The sequence below is a fragment of the Falco rusticolus genome, chromosome 11, assembly GCF_015220075.1.
Source record: "Falco rusticolus isolate bFalRus1 chromosome 11, bFalRus1.pri, whole genome shotgun sequence".
NCBI lineage: Eukaryota > Metazoa > Chordata > Aves > Falconiformes > Falconidae > Falco > Falco rusticolus.
The window spans coordinates 23794666-23811765 of NC_051197.1; the positions used below are offsets into that span (position 1 = coordinate 23794666).

General features: G+C 38.6%; 1 protein-coding gene and 1 long non-coding RNA gene across 6 annotated transcripts in view; one reads left to right on the plus strand and one right to left on the minus strand.

Annotated features, from left to right (window-relative positions):
* Nucleotides 1-14695, plus strand: part of NTNG1 (netrin G1) — a 158779-nt gene extending 144084 nt beyond the window's left edge. For all 5 annotated transcript variants that reach the window (XM_037403775.1, XM_037403771.1, XM_037403773.1 and 2 more), the window contains one exon: nucleotides 13411-14695. In XM_037403775.1, coding sequence (XP_037259672.1) covers nucleotides 13411-13637 — 227 coding nt within the window. In that variant the 3' untranslated portion in view covers nucleotides 13638-14695. The remainder of the gene's footprint in view (nucleotides 1-13410) is intronic.
* On the minus strand, nucleotides 253-13414 carry LOC119155301. Its single transcript, XR_005106676.1, has 2 exons — nucleotides 6094-13414; nucleotides 253-442 (listed from the first exon to the last, which is right to left on the minus strand). It is a non-coding gene; the product is annotated as an uncharacterized LOC119155301 (long non-coding RNA).
* Nucleotides 14696-17100: the final 2405 nt, after the last annotated feature.

Genomic DNA, 17100 nt, shown 5'->3' on the forward strand with positions numbered 1-17100 from the left:
TCTGCCATGGTACCGCTTAGGAAACGCTGTCTCACACAGGCAGCATCACACCTTGGCAGTTCACACTGGGCTCACTTCAGCAGGCGGTGGCTGCCCGGGGCCGCGTGCCTCTGTAGAGGCTGGCCTCGCCTGCCAGCACCTGTGCTGGCCACGCGGCTTCACGGAGCAGGAGGAGGCTTTAGGTGTTTATCCGCAGCGTTTGGACCCTCTCAAGGGTCCGGGCATAGACCAGTCCCACAAAAAGTCATCCCACCTGGAGTTCCAGCTTTTTCTCGCCCTCCGGTCACGCGCACCCTGCACAGGCGCGTGGCACATGCCGGCTCCCACCACAGGAGGTGGTGTCGAGGAATACAGGCGGTTCTGGAGGAGTTGTGGTGGGAAGTCAGATGTCCATGGCCATCGCTGCCAAGGCTGCTGAGCGAGGACAAGCATGTGGTAGGAGCTGTGAGGGTTCAGGTTAGGCAAGGCGGGGTATGCGGGGAGAGAAATAAACAACATGTTTTAAAACATAGCCAGACATTACTTTTTTGAAGAACATACAACATTCTAGAAGTACATTTTCATAAAAATTGAGCATTTCTTGTGTGACCCTTCCATCTCTAAAAGCCAGAGGTGAGTATATGAGTTTGCAATATTGTGACACGTACAACTTCTCTGGAGCATGAGAAAAGGACCAAGATCTTGGCTTTTCAGCCTTAGGTGTGAGCAGACTTCCTGAGTAGCACAGCTTGTTCTCTTCATCATGAAGTTTAAGGGCACTGATACAATATATCTTTAGAAATATATAACACACTGATTATAAAGTAAATTATTATGTCTAGATTAATGGAGCTATCTTTGTTATTTTTCAACTCTGGCATGACCTGACAATCTAAAACTTGGAGAAAATAATTTTAAATGAAAGAAAGCAAGTACTTTGAAGTGAAATCATATTTTCCAGTTATCTATTCCTTGAGGAGCTCAGGTTATTTCAGTCTTCACTAATAATTAAATTTTAACACCTTTGTGCATCAGGATTGATAAACAGAAATAAAAGTATGTTAATCAGCATGTCAAAAGTAACGCAAAAAACACACAAAGCATGGAGGGAAAAAGTTCTCATTCATGAGAGTCTTTTAACTCTGGACTTTTTAATATCCTGAATTGTCTTAATGTTTTGTCATAGTAATTAATATCACCATCCATGTTTAGAGGCACTATCTTCAGTTCATACGTGTGTAGAAAGAACTTTTCAGACCCAAACACACGGGTTGTATGCTCTCTTTGTAAGTCTAAGGCAGGTCTACTGTTATTCAAATGTTTTCTACATTGTAGCAAAACTGTAAAGTTGATTAAAAGTGCAATCCTATTACTGTTGCAATAACTTATTAGTAGTAGCCTGCATAGTAATATCCTGAAAAATATGTAGGTTGCCTGCATGAAATCTTAATCTGTATTGGTCATTGTGTAATAATGAATTATGAATTCTAATGCTGTATTTATCAAAATATCGCTTTTGAAAAGACAAATAAATAATCAGAGCCTTTGAAATTTTAAGAGGTGATAGATAAACAAATACAGTTATTTTGTGTTTTGGTGTGAACATCTTTTGGACATTTTTGCTGAATGAGGCGATAGTATAAGTCAGTTTAAAAAGTGTTTTCAGCTAAAACACTGGCTAAATCTGTCACATTGGTTATGCCTGCATAGCACATTGCAGAAAATCTAGTGTGCCTGACAAGGATTGTGTTGGAAAATGAGCATCTATTATCTGTGTTTTCCCATCTAATGGCTGCTCTGTCATGAAGATAAATGCACAATGATACCTAGAGCAAGTCTGTGCGTAGCAATAAATATTGTTGATGAAAACTATCACGAAGCAGCTAATAGCTTTAATTATTTGATACATTAATTTATTAGTTCTCATTTTTGCTGAGTGCTACATGCCAGCTGTTTGAGTCATCTTATTAATATTCTGATTAAAAGAGTAGGAAAGTAAAGCATTACACCAATTAAAACCCCACTTACAGGAGAGCATATTATCATCCAGTATATCTCAGAAAGGAATTGTGACATAAGAATCTGCTGTGGAGTGTCAGTTTTTAATTTTATTACAATAATTAAAAATAGACAATAATAGATAATATTTTTTAAGGGCAAGATAAATCAGAGAGGATAAACTTTTGCAAATCTTTACCATGTTCCCAATATATGAATATGAAGCTGCTAAAGCTCTGACTGCTGTGATTAGAAGGAGGTATTTCTAGTTGTCAGAATATTTAAACATCTTATGCAATTGCACATGACACTTAAGTGGACAAGACTGCATATTCCTTTTTTAAACTTCATAGGTTATAAGGCTTTTTATAGCTGAGAGTCTCCAGACTCCCCTGGAAACAGTAATCAGCTCTGCAGTTGCATTTATCTAATTAACAGTGCAATCTAGTAAATAGAACTGGAATTCACAGGACTGGTGTTCATTCCCTCCTTCTGTAGCATAGGCAAATCATTTGACTTTCCTTGGCATCAAGTTCTCCATTCTTCACTGGCAATAACAACTCTTGCTCTGAAGAGCTTTGAGACACCTACAGGGCAGCGATTTTATGCCCATTCTAGAGCTAGCTCAACAAGAGCACCGTGAAGTATTTCATCCACATTCAAAACAATAAATCAATGTAGATTCAGAAACATATCCCGATTCCCAGCATCATTGTCTTAAAAAAAAATCTAAAAAAAAACCCCAACTCTCATGTTTCATGTTTTGTAGGAACTATATAAATGTTTTACCTTTTTACCTTTGCATTTTAACTTACGTTCACATGAACTCTGAATGTTCATCTCCTGAGAGATTCTACACCATTTACTTTGCACGTTGCTGTTTTGCTCTCCTATAGTAGAGTATTATCCTAGTATCTTACAACTCTCGGTTTTGAAAAATGCACGCAGGAGGAATACATAATGCCATGTAAATAGAAACTTGGGTTTACCTTTACCTGTGGCCACTGTAACATAGCTGACTAAGTCCCACTTACTAAGTGGGACTCCCTTTTTTTAGTTGCATACCCATTCCATTTTAATATCTTTTATAATCGTGTCATTAAAGATTGGTGATGTTCCTATTGCAAACACTATTTTAAGCTGTTTAGAAGTTGATCAAAACATATATTCCCAGTAGGTTTTGTTACTACTTTTTTAAAATGCCCCATGCAGTTGGCTTTAAGCCAAAGTAACAAGAAGAAAGTTTGCAATATTCAAATTATTTTAGATCACAAATAACTTCAGAAGTGTTTGAAATTTAATTTGATATGCATATGACATCTTCTGTATAAATACAATAAATACAACTAAGTCTTTAAAGCTTTAAAAAACTAGCCATTACAATGCAAAATTATTACTTCAAATTCAAAGAAATTTTCTACACAGTGTTTCCTGTATACAGCAGGTATTGTAAAATAAAATTTGCAGAAGCAACCTTACTTCATCTTGAGTGATAAACTGAATATCAAAAATTTAGCTGTGTCTAACACCAAAAATAGGACATATGTTAATAATCTGCAACCACTATGCTGCTTTGGGCAATAAAAACCCATTGGTCTCCTCTTCTTTATCAAACACATCATGAACACTTTTGCTGAAATTGCCAGGGAATACAGACACATGCACAAATGTATCGTGTGTTCAGCGAGCAAAAAATTAGAAGAGAATAGTTATTATTTTTTAGATACTGTCATTAAATAACATAAGATTACGATTTAAAGTTCTCACTCAGCAGCTCTCCGAGAGGATTTGAAGTTTCATCTAATGAAGAACTTCAGGATCGAGGGCAATGTGGATGTTTTGAGGAATACCAGTACACCCAGTACTTGTCCTCAGATTAGTACTGTTGTGGAATTAATAATATTATCGAGAGAAACCACCAACACATTCTCTCCCTCTCCCTCTCCCCTTTACTAAAAGAATTTAGGAAAATAATTGTTGGAATAATTGTAATCCCGCAAATCATTAAGAAGTATTTTCAGATTCAATTATCTTCTCTGCTTTTGCTGCCAAATAAAGTAATGTGTGTGGGGCTGTTCCACAGGTTTTGAAAGTCTACAGTGCAGCATTCGCAGGGAAGAATGGCAGGAAAAGAAACTTTTGTCTGTAAACAAAGAGAGACTATTTGTATTCTTTAATGCCCAAAACATTACTGCAAATCAGACACCCTAGCAGCTAAGGAATCAGTCTTTTATAAAATTCATGATCATGTATTTGAATTGCTGACTTTTGCATGCTCCTGCTTTGGTTTCCTCTTCTGCCTTTTTGTGCTCTCTAAAAGCGTATTTGTTGCAGGTCTGTTTAGTAGTTCTTGGAAACTTAAGAAAATGCTGCTGTCATGCATGAAGCCGAAAATGCTGCTGTTCAGGCAAAGCCATCCTGCTGGCTTTTTGGATAGGATTGCACTGCCTGACCGTAGATGCCTGGTGCCACTGCTGAGGAGCGATGGCAGCTGGTGGTTCCCTAGAGAGGCAGCAAGCCAGGACCAGGAGGGGATGGTGTGGGGAAGGGGGATGGTGGGGCAGCAGGGCAGGGAGCTCCCCAGCCCCCAGTCCCCAGTCCCTCCGGCAGCGCCCAAGCCAAGAGCAGAGGAGCTCTGGTGGCAGTAACAGGGTCAGCCCCAGCCTGCAGGCTGCCAGACGAGCCTCTGGTGGTGAGGCCGGTCTGGGGTTCGCACCAGGAGGTCCAACATGCCAGGCCAGGGTGGGCTGAGCCCACCGGCTCACCCTGGCAAGGACCAAGGCGAGGGCCTGAGTTCAAAGGCGCTCCCAGCCTGGTGGGCAGAGGGTGCTCGCATGAGGCTTTTCACAGCTCCTGCTCACAACCCGGGGCCTTCCACAGGAGCCGCGTCCACTGTCGCAGAGCCGCAGCGGGTCAGAGCAGCTGTGGAGCACAGGCCAGGAAGCGGTGCGCTGGGCAGAGCGCCTGCAGGCAGGGGGGTGCACCCTGCCCACAGCAGCCAGCACACCCCGAGGGGGACGGGCATCCCCCTAGCAGCCCTCCTGCCTCACTCCCACCGTCCTCACTCTCTCACAGGTCTTTCAACGTACCTATCTACCAGCTTCGTGTAAATGTCTGAAGTGCCCTCCGGCACCTCTAATGGCAGTAGCTGCTTGTATTTCGGAACCAAATCCCACCCTCCAACTGCTCACAGGGCCTTTTGATGACCACTTCATCTTCTGGATCTGAGGAGTTTATGTGCTTCGCTGGTTTTTATTGATAGTGGTTACATCCAAACTCTGACCTTGCTGTTGGCACTGGATGAAAAAAAAAAAAAAACCACACACACCACCAAAACCCTGTAGTTTCAATTGCTTCTCTTCCTAGTTAAGGAGAGAGAAGACAGATCATGTAAGGATGTTCATTTATCTCCAGGAAGCTGGAAATAATGGCACTGCAGTTTACAGCTTTGTAAGTGGGATATGAATGATAGGGGTATGTAGTCCCTTTTGAGCAACTGAAGCGATGCTATAGCTTATTGCTGTCCTGAGATTATCCTCAAATAGGAGAAGGGTCATACCAATTCAGCAATGCTCCTCCATAAGCAAAGCAATAAGAAGAATGGGGAAAAATTTTTCCCCTGCTTTGGGAATCATCCTTTTTTTGAGAAGTATAACATTGGAACCATCAAAATTAGAAGATAGAAAGGTTAATCAATCACTTCCTGAAGCCAAGGAGGATTGGAAGGTATAACCATAACTCTTAGTTAACTACATCTGGATTTGTTTTCTGCCATTTTAACAGGCAATCCGGTGTTGTTTCTGCCAAAGCTACTGTGGCTTCTCTATCATGCAAGAGTATCAGTTCCAAAACCCAGTTCTCCCCCTTTGTCCTTTTGACAGATTTGATGTATGTATTCTCATTATCTTTTACTAATTAAATCCAAGGATTTTAGACAAAGATAGAGATGGAAAATGAGAAAGCACAGACACAACTTGTGAAACTGAGTAACTTTCTACCTCTGCTATCCTTATTCCATGGTTTAAATAAAATTTGTTCTGTAGAGGGTTTTGCATTTCCAGTAGTGAAACATAATCAACTAAGCTTACCCAGGTGGATGCCAGGATAAATTAGTACCTCTTTATGGGAGACAGAGATCACCATCTGTTTTGTGGCTGTGCACTGGGGAGAACTCTGAAAAGTAGCTGCATCTTCTTGTAGAAACTCTGAAGGCTTTTCCTGCAGTTCAGTTAGAACTGGCTTAGCTTTGAAGTAAGAATTGTGCAGAAAGAACAGAAATTACTCATAGTAAAACAATCTAAAAATTCTAGTGGAAATTTTCAGCAAATTCAGTACCTCCATTACCCACCTATTCATTCACTCTCCAATAACTTAAGAAAACCGGTTTGATAAAAAATCAAGTGTCACTTCAATTGTACCTTTACAGGCATTTCTAAGACAAGTCAAGATGGAGATGTCTGCCTTCAGAAACTACTCTCACTTGGTCAATGTTTATTTCCTTGTATTGCTGGCAATATAATTAATCACAACATTGTTTCAACTTTGCACCAGAGATCTTTGTGTTAATGTTTGTCATTTTATGACCATGGTTTTGACACAGTAAGATACGCTTTAGGCTTGTACTTGTCTACACTGATTTATTTGGTCTTAACTTCCAAATGTGCCTTGGTAGATAAACACAAACCACTTTTCTTTTCATGCTATCAAAGCATCTACCTTGTCTTGACTTGACAGTATCCCAGTACAGTTTTACTGATCCCACTACAGCAAATGCTGAATTGGCATCACTTCAAAAAAACAAATCAATATGAATATTTCATTTAAAAGAGCAGTAGCTGTTTTTCATATCAGGTATGCCTGTGATTTAAAACCACTGAAGAAACCTGATCAACACTGGCACGTGCATTCGTGGTAGCAAAACATTTAGAAATGATTTGGCAGTAACTGTATCTGGTAGCAATAAATTCTAATAATAATCCAACAGATTTTTATTAATAGATTTTATTGTTAGAATAGAAGTACAGTAATAGAATAATAAATTATGTTAATAGATCTAATTGGAAGGGGGAGAAAGCTAAGTGACAAAACCTCCAAGTTAGTTATTAGCCACTGGTTATTCAAAGGAATAATGTACTTAAGTTATAAAAATTTGAGGTTTTGTCATGTGCTGTGCAACACTGACTGTAACAGCAATAGTGGTAACATTTCAGAAGAAGCCTGACTACTTTTAAGTTTTCCCCATGCCCTTATATCCTTATTCCTAATATTTACTTTAGATGAGTAAAATCTCATGAGTCAGTGGAGCTCCACATAGAGATCTTTCACAAGTATATATTGCATTTTTAGGATCATTTCCAAACAATGGAAATAATTTGTTGTTGCTAACTCTGGCAATTTGAAAATTTTTCAATCATGGTCACATATTCTGATACAACTGGAAACAGTTTTAAACATTTGCATTTGAATGAGATTAAGTGTTTTGCATTCCCCAATTCCATTAATGTCTATTTGACAAAGTGTGGGAAAAATATTACTAATACCTTCACAACTGCAGAGTTTTTCTTGTGGATGCAAATACACATACCATATGTACGTGTAGATGCCAGTATTATTCTTAGACATACACACAAGCTTCCTCATTTGTGGTAATTTCTTTTATATTCTGTGATTTATTGATTAAATGATCACATTTTCAGAGAATAATGCATGTTGGTTACCAAATCCTTATAGTATTCATAGGAACTAATTCTGTATTTAATGAGAAATTGCTTGTGCTTAGCTTCAATTTACTGAACTTATGTAGTGAGATGAACCCTCCTAATTTTTTCACAGCATTTCAATATGCTGTTCACAACTCGCTATAGACAGACAACCACTGCATATATTGAAGCTACCTATAAACATCATTACTGAAAACGTGGGTTTCACCATGCTTGGGTTTTTATTCACTTAATATGCAGAGACAGACTATTCCGTTGGCATGTGTGCTGAAAACTTCCTCATAAATGTATTCAAGTAACATTCTATACTAGATAAGAAGTACCAAGGAAACAGATGCATTACAAAACAGCCAAGAATAATTTCTTCAGCCACCAGACCTGCATGCTTTCAAAGTTATGAACAATAGGTGGAAACTAAGGTCAGAAAATTCTCATGATTTCAGTAGTGCTGTCCGCACAAATTACTGACAAACAGTACAGAAAATTCACTGCAGCAGAAGCAGGGTCAAAGCTTGCATCAGTACTTTAGAATAGACCAAAATGTTGTGTAATATATTCAGAGTTGTCAACCCACCAACCTGTCCAGGGACTATGATACTCATGATCTGGGAGACAAAAAGGAGAAAAGAGAAGAGATGGCTTTAAAAAGAGAGAGAGGGAGAGAGAAGGCTGTAAAAAATGACAGTACAAAAAGAGCACGCTGAAGAAAAATAGTGAGGGGAGAGATCACACACTTGAAATTAAAGACTTCAGAATTCAAGAAAGGAAGCAAGAACCTCTACTAAAAAGTTTGCTTTCTGTGGCTTCATCGTTAATAGTCTTTATGCTGTTCCCACAAGCAATGAAAATTTCATAGTAAACCCAGACTTTGGTGCAGAAAGTGAACACCATCGATCCCAGATCAAAAAAGGTGTCCTTTTGAATATCTTCATTTCTTTTGCTTAAGTCAACAGCCTGTCCTTTCTTATATTTTATGTGGCTGACCTGCCTGACTAAAATGCTACTGTAGGTGAGCTGCACAAAAATTAAGGTAGCACAAAGAAAAGTACAGAATGTGTTTTCTGCCCTCTTGGATGGCCTTGGGGAAAGACAGGAGGCTAAAAGAAATTGTGTTTTAAGGCCAACAGTGTATTGTTTTTCTGTCTGCGCAGTAGGCAGACCAAAAGCCCTGTGCATGCTCTCTGAAGCTCCCCACTCAGTAACCAGAAAGAACATAAGCCAAGAGCACAATGCTGTGCCTGAGGTGGCCCTCCAGATTTGAAGGGAACGAGACTTGCATTTCTATTACTGTGTCTATATTGCTGCTTCAGAACAAAAATCAGTCTATCTCCCTTCTTTCAAGAAGCTGCAAAGAAGGTAAAGTTGAGTTTCGGACAGACTACAAAATTTTCATGTATTACTCTGATTTGAACATTTAAGGGGAAAGTAGACATTGGTCAAACAACTGTGCTACTCTCAATACATTTCATTAAATACACAATATAAATTCTATTAAATACTAGCACATCGCTTACCCCTTGAGCTGCCTGAGCTAGTCGAAAGGCTGAATATTTTCCCCTTGTTTTCCTTCTTTATTCCGTTTCCAGCATGACTTGTGGCAAGGCATCCCTCATCACCATTCATAGAACTCTTCTCCTAAAAAAGAGGCTTCAGTATTTTATTAGTGATTATTTTAGAAAATATGTTTACATTTTAATTAAAAATAACATCATCTCTTACTAATTGCAGCTGTTTGTTGGTTTGGAGGGGGTGGGGGTTTTGCCCCGAAGGCAGAAAAGCTTCAAATAGCTCTGTACGTCTATCTACATGTAGCTTTTTCCCGTCTCCTTTGTATAGCATTTTAAAGATCCTGTAATCTGACTTTAGCTGACTTTGTAAATGGATGTAAATGAAAATAACATCTAAAAAATTCCTTTATTTTACTTTAAATCTTTCACTTCCTGCAGTAGCATAGATCCGGAGACTCAGAAATCTCTTTGGTCAGAAATACTCCCCCAAAAGGCCTGCAAAGCTTTCACAGCAAATCAGATACCTCTCTTTTGTTTCTCAAATGATCAGTTTGATGTCCGGTCTTCTAATTAAGGAAGATCTGCCAGCAAACTCGTGGCTGGTTCAGCCATACAAGCCTTAGTATCACATGCGATTACTTCAGAATTAGTCTTTTTCCTTGCATCACTTCTCCATGTCTCATTCTTTGATGAGAACTCAATACCTGATGCCTTTCAGATTAATTCAAAGTAATTTTTCATTATTATTGCTTTTAACGATGAAGCTAAGGTAGAGCTCATCCAACACCTCTCAGCAGTGGATGCAACATTTCACTGCTTGGAGTATAAGAAGGGGCGAAGGGCATGGCAGATAGGAGAAGATAGGAGGGGTACAACAGGCAGGAAAGCCCTCTATTGCCAGGCTCACTGCTCCTGCTGCTTGGAGAAATAAAAAAAGGCCAAGGGCCAGGCACACGCTGGGGCTCCGCCAGCCCCACCTGCACCCACCAGCACCAGCTGTGGGCTTCCATGCAGAGCAAGGGGTCTGCAAGGTCCTGGCCCCTCCTGCCCTGCTCAGTAGCCCCCGAGTCGCTGCCTGCTCCGAGTAAAGCCTAGAGCATCTTCTGAAAGAAAAGGTGGTATAACATGTATCCTAGAGAAATACTGTGTTAACATTAGAAACATTGTTGATTTTCATAATAATTAATATACTTGCCTTGCTTTGGTCTTGGCAGCATGTCAACTACTTCTGTTTAAGGCATAAATTTTCTTTTAAAGTGCAGTGACAGTACTCCAGTGAAAGTACTTATGCTGGTGATGTGCTACACTCGTTAGTTGTAGCTAATCCAATTCATAAACTGATCAAACATAATTAATATTAAAGTTTGAAAAGTAATCCTAACCATGCTTTCAGAAAGGTCAAAATGCCATTAGAGTTGGTCAGAATAAGATTAAAACAAAACTGGCAAAAAGTAAATAATGGGATTTCATAACATCTTCAGAATTGTTTTATTTAACTTCCAAATCACCACAGTTGCTATCTACATGATACATATATGTGTGTACATGTGTGTGTGTAAGAGAAAGAGATACAAGGATGAAACTAAGGGAAAGCAAGCTGTAACAGTACGAGACTTAACAACTCTAGAATATTCAGCTACATAGTCATTTGCAGAGAACATCAAAATCTACCCAGTTTTACTTAACATGTTTCTGTGGGCAAACTTTTAAAAGCATGCAGGAATAATGAAGGAGAAGCTTCTGACCCATCCCTTCTTTGAGTACATTTGTAAAACTTCCTAACGAGAAATAAATGGTTTGCTTTAAAAACCAGCATCTATAGCGTTGTATCCGGAGTTGGCGTAGACAGCAATGATTGGAGATGTTTGGTAGCAGCCTGCAGCGGTGCAGCGGGCTGGGCAGCCAGCCTGTAGCAAAGCACCACTTCAGCCACCCATCACCAGCCATCTGTCACTACGGATCCGAACCGCGACTGACGGCCTCTTAAAATAACAAGCCATAGTTGTCAAAATAAGTTTTCAAATAGGAAAGCTTTTGGAAAAATAAATCTGTTTTATTGAATACTTGGGAAAATTTGGATAATGTATTCTTGGCCAAAAACAAAGTGTAATATCTCATCTGCTTTTTAAGAAGTAGTATTTATTTAACTACTGAATTCCACTCAATTACTTAATGTGAAGAATGGTCAGTACTGATGGGACAAATATTTCACCATTTCATTGTCTGAACTGTGGGAAGCATCCCAGCAGCGAGCAGTCTAGAAAAAGCAGGTTCAGTAGCTGGACCATCAGAAAAAGTATTTTGGGTTTGCGTATTGATATGGCTAAATATATACAATATGAATAATAAAGTCATCTTTAGAGATACATAGCCTCAGTTATAAGAGATTGGCTTTTAAAATCCAGTTCATTTTTTTGGCCTGTTCTATTTTCCTGGGTTGTTAATCTCATCACATTTATTTGGTGGTGATTTACTGTCCCTTGTACATAACGTAAATGCAACTTTTTTGTAATGTATATATAGAACATTAAAATTCAGATATATGGCTGTCATCAATGTGTTGTACCTTAATATTGAAATTTTGACATTACAATTCAGACAGTGCACAACAACATTAAAACCATAGCTTTTAATAAAAATCTTTGATTACTAAAGGAATCACTGAAAAAAACTATTTTACTGTTTTCTCTCAATTGCATCTATGAGTTTCTAACACACTGCATTATTATCTGGCCCACTTGAATGCAGAACATTAGAAACCAGCTGTCAGAGAGTCTTTCTAGAGTGACAATATTATTTTTCTGAAATCAAGCCGGGACAGATAAAATTACCGGTGAGGTTGCTAGTGCACAAAATTGTAGAGATTTATGTAGAATTGCATCACTTAAGAACTCGGACTGTTTCAGTTTTAGTTCTCAGAATATTTGAGTTGCTTTTAAAAATGAGTAAACTAACACTTATCAAACCGTACTATTTTTGTAGCAATAAGTAGCAGTGTTTAAAATAAGAGTAACAATATTTTCCCTGTTCTGAATTATTTAGGGTATTTCCAGGCTAAGGTATGCATGAACAGTGTGTAATGTTGAGTCTGCTTCTAAACCAAATAATCTTTTCCCTAATTATCCAAGTGAAAAATTCTCAAGTTAATTTTGACTGTTACATTCTGCCCTGATAGTAGGTGCAAGATCTTTAATAAAATAGCCTTTCCGATGGAAGACAGAGCTGTAGTCTAGGACATATTCTACTAGTGATATCATCTGGAATGACACACAGATTGACACGTTTAAGTAGTATATTCTTCATATCTCTACGTATTTACCCAGTGAAATATTTCAATTGATATTAAGTAATACAAAGTAAAGCCATCAATTTTTCAAATACGATAATATTACTCAGCTCTAAAACTTTTGCCTTTATGTTCTTTTAACTCTTCTGTGAAATCTGACTTCTGAAGTTATTATACCAGGCTACCCTGCCTAACTAAGATAGTTTTCAGATGGCAGTTACCCTCGTACTAAAGTGGCAAATGTAATTAAGAAGAAATATTCGATCTGTAATAGAAATAACATTACCTTTTATTTCCATATGTATATACCATGTAACCCCCATCGAGCGGCATGCTGAATTTCCTGCCTGCGCTTGCCTTATCTTTTTCACATAATTTTTTCAGATCATTAACACATGCAGTTCTTGAGTATAAAACCCTGTTTTCTCATACAGATCTTTCTACTTCAGCCAAGTCATGTTGCATTCTTGACCACTGTTCATGCTTTCCCACAGCTCTAGATACGTTGCCCCTTTCAAATAATAACACACCCACCTACAGTTCCAGTTCAGTTGTAACTACAAAAACTAGAACACTGGCACAAGGCAGGTATTAATATTCATATTGTTTTGTTATTAATCACTATTCGTGTTAATACATTAATTAATATCATCAGTCAGTGGTCTGAAGTGAACAAGATAGCTCTCCAAGACTACAGCCTGAAGGGGGTGGGGGGTGGGGGGAAAAAAGACATGAGAAAATATCAAATAAAATAAAAAAAATCAAACCTGAAGTGTTTCAGAAAACCACGTCCCCTGTTTACGTGTCTCAGGAAGAGGCGGGAGGTAGTGTTTTAAGTGGTTTCAGTGCAGAGTTTCTCCTGTAGATGAACTTACATTTATTCTGCTTTTCTTTCCCTCCCTCCCTCGCTATCTTGCAGCAAACGTATGTGACAATGAACTACTGCATTGCCAGAATGGAGGAACGTGCATCAACAATGTGCGATGCCAGTGCCCTCCGGCTTACACTGGCATTTTATGCGAGAAGCTGAAGTGTGAAAGGGATCCGGGAGGCTGCAGCCACAGCTCCGGCCAGGGGGCAATAGCACACAGGCTGCTGTTGCTGCTGACTGCTCTACTAGGAGCAACTGGACTGTGCATATGCTAGGCTCCATATGGTCGATGGCATTGGACTGCTTCAGACGAATGTGCCACGTGACAACAAAACAGTCGTAGCATTTGCTACCGAAATTTAAATGGGAAAACAAGTGAAAAAAAAACACACGTACAATCGAAGACGGCTGAACTGAACTAAGCCATATAAATCAGTAACGGACAGGGCTGCAAGTCAAGACTGTTCACCTCTGACTCGGGACAAGCTGGCATATCCCGTCAAACCGATGCTAGCTGCAAAGCCTACACAGGACTCAAACAGCTTTGACCGCCCCCAGAACGGGAAGAGAATTTAAAACACATTTGCTACTCCTATGCGGCGCGCTACCGTACCTCCGCCGGCGCGTGGGCCGACCAAATGAAGGCATTCTTTGCTGTCAGTGCATTGTGGGTATAAGGAAATCTGTAAAAGCTGCCATATTGGCCTGCTTCAGTCCCCGAATCCTTTCCAACCTGTGCTTTAGTGAACGTTGCTCTGTAACCCTTGTTGGTTGAAAGATTTGTCTGATGTTAGTGATGCACATGTGTAACAGCCCCCTCGATAAAACTCAAGCCAGTCATATCCTTGTATACCTTAGCAGCACTGCATCAGTAAGATGCTGTGTTCACCTACTGTACAAGAGTGGCTATAGGACAAAAAGTGTATTTATCCTTTTGTATTCAAATGAAGTTATTTTTCTTGAAATAATGTACAATGTAGATTTTTTGTATTATTGCCTATTTGTGTTACCAGACAATTTGTTAACATATTTAATTCTAATCAGATCAGAAAAAAATATTACTTTTTATTTAGTCCTTTTCTTTTTCCTTTCATTTAATTGTGCAGAGATTTCTCTGTATGGGCAACGTGCTGGCATCAAAGAATATCAGTTTACATATATAACGAGTGTAATAAGATTCCACCAAAGGACATTCTAAATGTTTTCTTGTTGCTTTAACACTGGAAGGTTTCAAAGAATAAAAATTCCTGCATAAACAGTTCCAGGATGACGTATTGCTATTTTTTAAGGCCTTTTTAGAATCCAAAAAAATTTTGATTATTTTACCACCTAGCGTGTGGAAGAAAAACAGACTTAACAGTGGAAATCACATCATAACAATCTAACCTGGTTTAATTTTCATTACTGACGTTATCTTTGCAAAGAATTTTAAACGTAAAGGGCATCATTTGAGGAAGATTTCATCAAATCCCAAGCTTGGAATAGTTAAATAGTTCTCATCTTTGTTCTCTCAGCTTATCACAGAAATTATTCCAAAACTGATTTACAAGCTATTACAGAAGCTAGTATTTAATTCATACCAGTTTTGTGGATTCTGGCAGTAATGAAGTAGTATAGCCACAGCTTATATTGTTTCTCCAAAACCTTCATTAAAATGATATGTTTATATATGTACTAGCCTGTCTTAAGAAACTGCAAAAATAGCAGCAATCACAAATAAATTTAAAAAAAAGGACCAGATTTAACTTTCAGTAAAGTCAAATTTCATATTTAGAAGGAACGTCAAAGTACACAGCAGCAAGTAGAAAAAAAGTGCTGCTCCAGCAAATAAAGTTTGTTTCAAATACTGCCCAAGGTGTAATAAATTCTTGTTTCTGCCTGTTATTAGGCCAATTACTGAGTGTGACAGAAAAGGAGAGCGAGAATAGAGACAAGCCAAAACCAAAGCCGCGTTGTCCTGGGAAAATTAAAAAAAAAAAAAATAAAAAATATCAAAAGGTAGCAAGACTGTGAATTCATTTCCTGGCAATTTTCATCATAATGCCTATAAATATTTTACCAACATAATAGCCTGGTATGGAAAACAATTAATCAGCAAAAGACAAATTCCTGAGGGAAATAAATTCTACCTGGCTGCTTCTTCCAAGTGGTGAGCAGAGCAGAATTTAGAGCACTACCTTCTTGGGTGAGCTCTTTACGCTGAGGAAAGCAGCTTTGCAGGCCAGTGCCCAGCCTTAGGAAACTGGCAGGCAGGTCAGGTCCTCATTTTTAGCAGAATCCTATGAAGATGGGGACGATGAAGACATCAAGCTGGTGCTTGCTTGTTCAGGCTCTCACCTTGGCCCTACATGTAGAAGGTTTACTATTCACACTGCCAATGTCTTTTGGTGGACTAAATAAGATAAGGCAAAGATAAATAAAGAGCTTGCCTGGTTGCCTGCCGTGGCTTACATGAGATGGCAGGTATATACTAGAAGGATGCTCAAAACAATAAACCGAAAATTACATTGTGACTCAATAAGGAATATAAATGCTAATACAGGTGACATGCAGAGATGGAGATTACTTATAATTAAGTAGATTTCTGATATTAAAATGTGAAATTTAAGTTTTCTCAAAGCTTATTAGCACAGACCAAATTCGGACTGGAAAAGATGCATTTTATTGTCATTACAAGCTCAAGGCTTTGAGAAAGTGCTAAGAAAGCATGTTATGCACTTCTGGTTAGAAGGGATTCTACCAGCAGTGCTGAAGTATAATGAATATCAGATCACAATCAATTCAGCTGGATTTCAATTTCATATACTTAGGATTTCTAAACCAGGGCAGAGTATATGGCTTTCCACATATTTAGCTACCATTTCATGCATTTTATTCTCCCTCACCTATTAATAAAATTACAATTTTATACAGGAGTACATTCAGTGGAAAGTTTTCTTACCAATCATCCTTTTCTTCAGCTTCATTATTTTTTTCCTCTGAACTCCACAGAACTTCACTAATTGAAAATTTTTAATATAAGTTTCTACTACTGTATTCCAAGTATATTTGTAAAATTATGTGTGCATCTCTGAGAGAGGAGATTTACATCACTCATCACTGCTTTACCTGATTTTTTATTTTAATTCAGTGGAAAATGAAGGCAAAACCTGTTCCCCATTTCAGAAGCTGCGAAGAATGATTCCTTTTCCTGAAGATATGGTAGGATCCTTGCATTATAACATGTAGCTGCAGTATCTGCTTCATTTTCCACCTGAAAATATATACACATATTCCAACATAGTCTATGTTTCTTGGAGTGGGTGTCCTGTCCTTGTGAATGCCTGTAAAATAAAAACCACATACATGATACTGAAAAAAAAATAACAAGAGTAACACAATCACTAACTTAGGATTTTGATTCTGTATCAAAACACCAAAAAACAAACCTGCTGCAGAATTACTATTTCCTGTATAAGATTTCTTTTCTGTAAGGTTTAGCATCCAAGAAGTGCGCAGGCTTCACATTGCTTAGTTGTCCAGATTACAGTTCGGTTTGCAATGACCTTAAACCTAGCATTCGTAGTTCAATTTAAGCGGTTATATTAGTTCCAGTCAATTTGCTAAATCAGTCAGTCCTAGTCAGCTTGCAATTCCTGTGTTCCTAACTAGGGAATTGGTTCTGATCCAGGATCCACATATTTAACATCTGAAAATGGAGCAGCTTATGACAATGTGCTGCTCTCTGACAAGGATGCT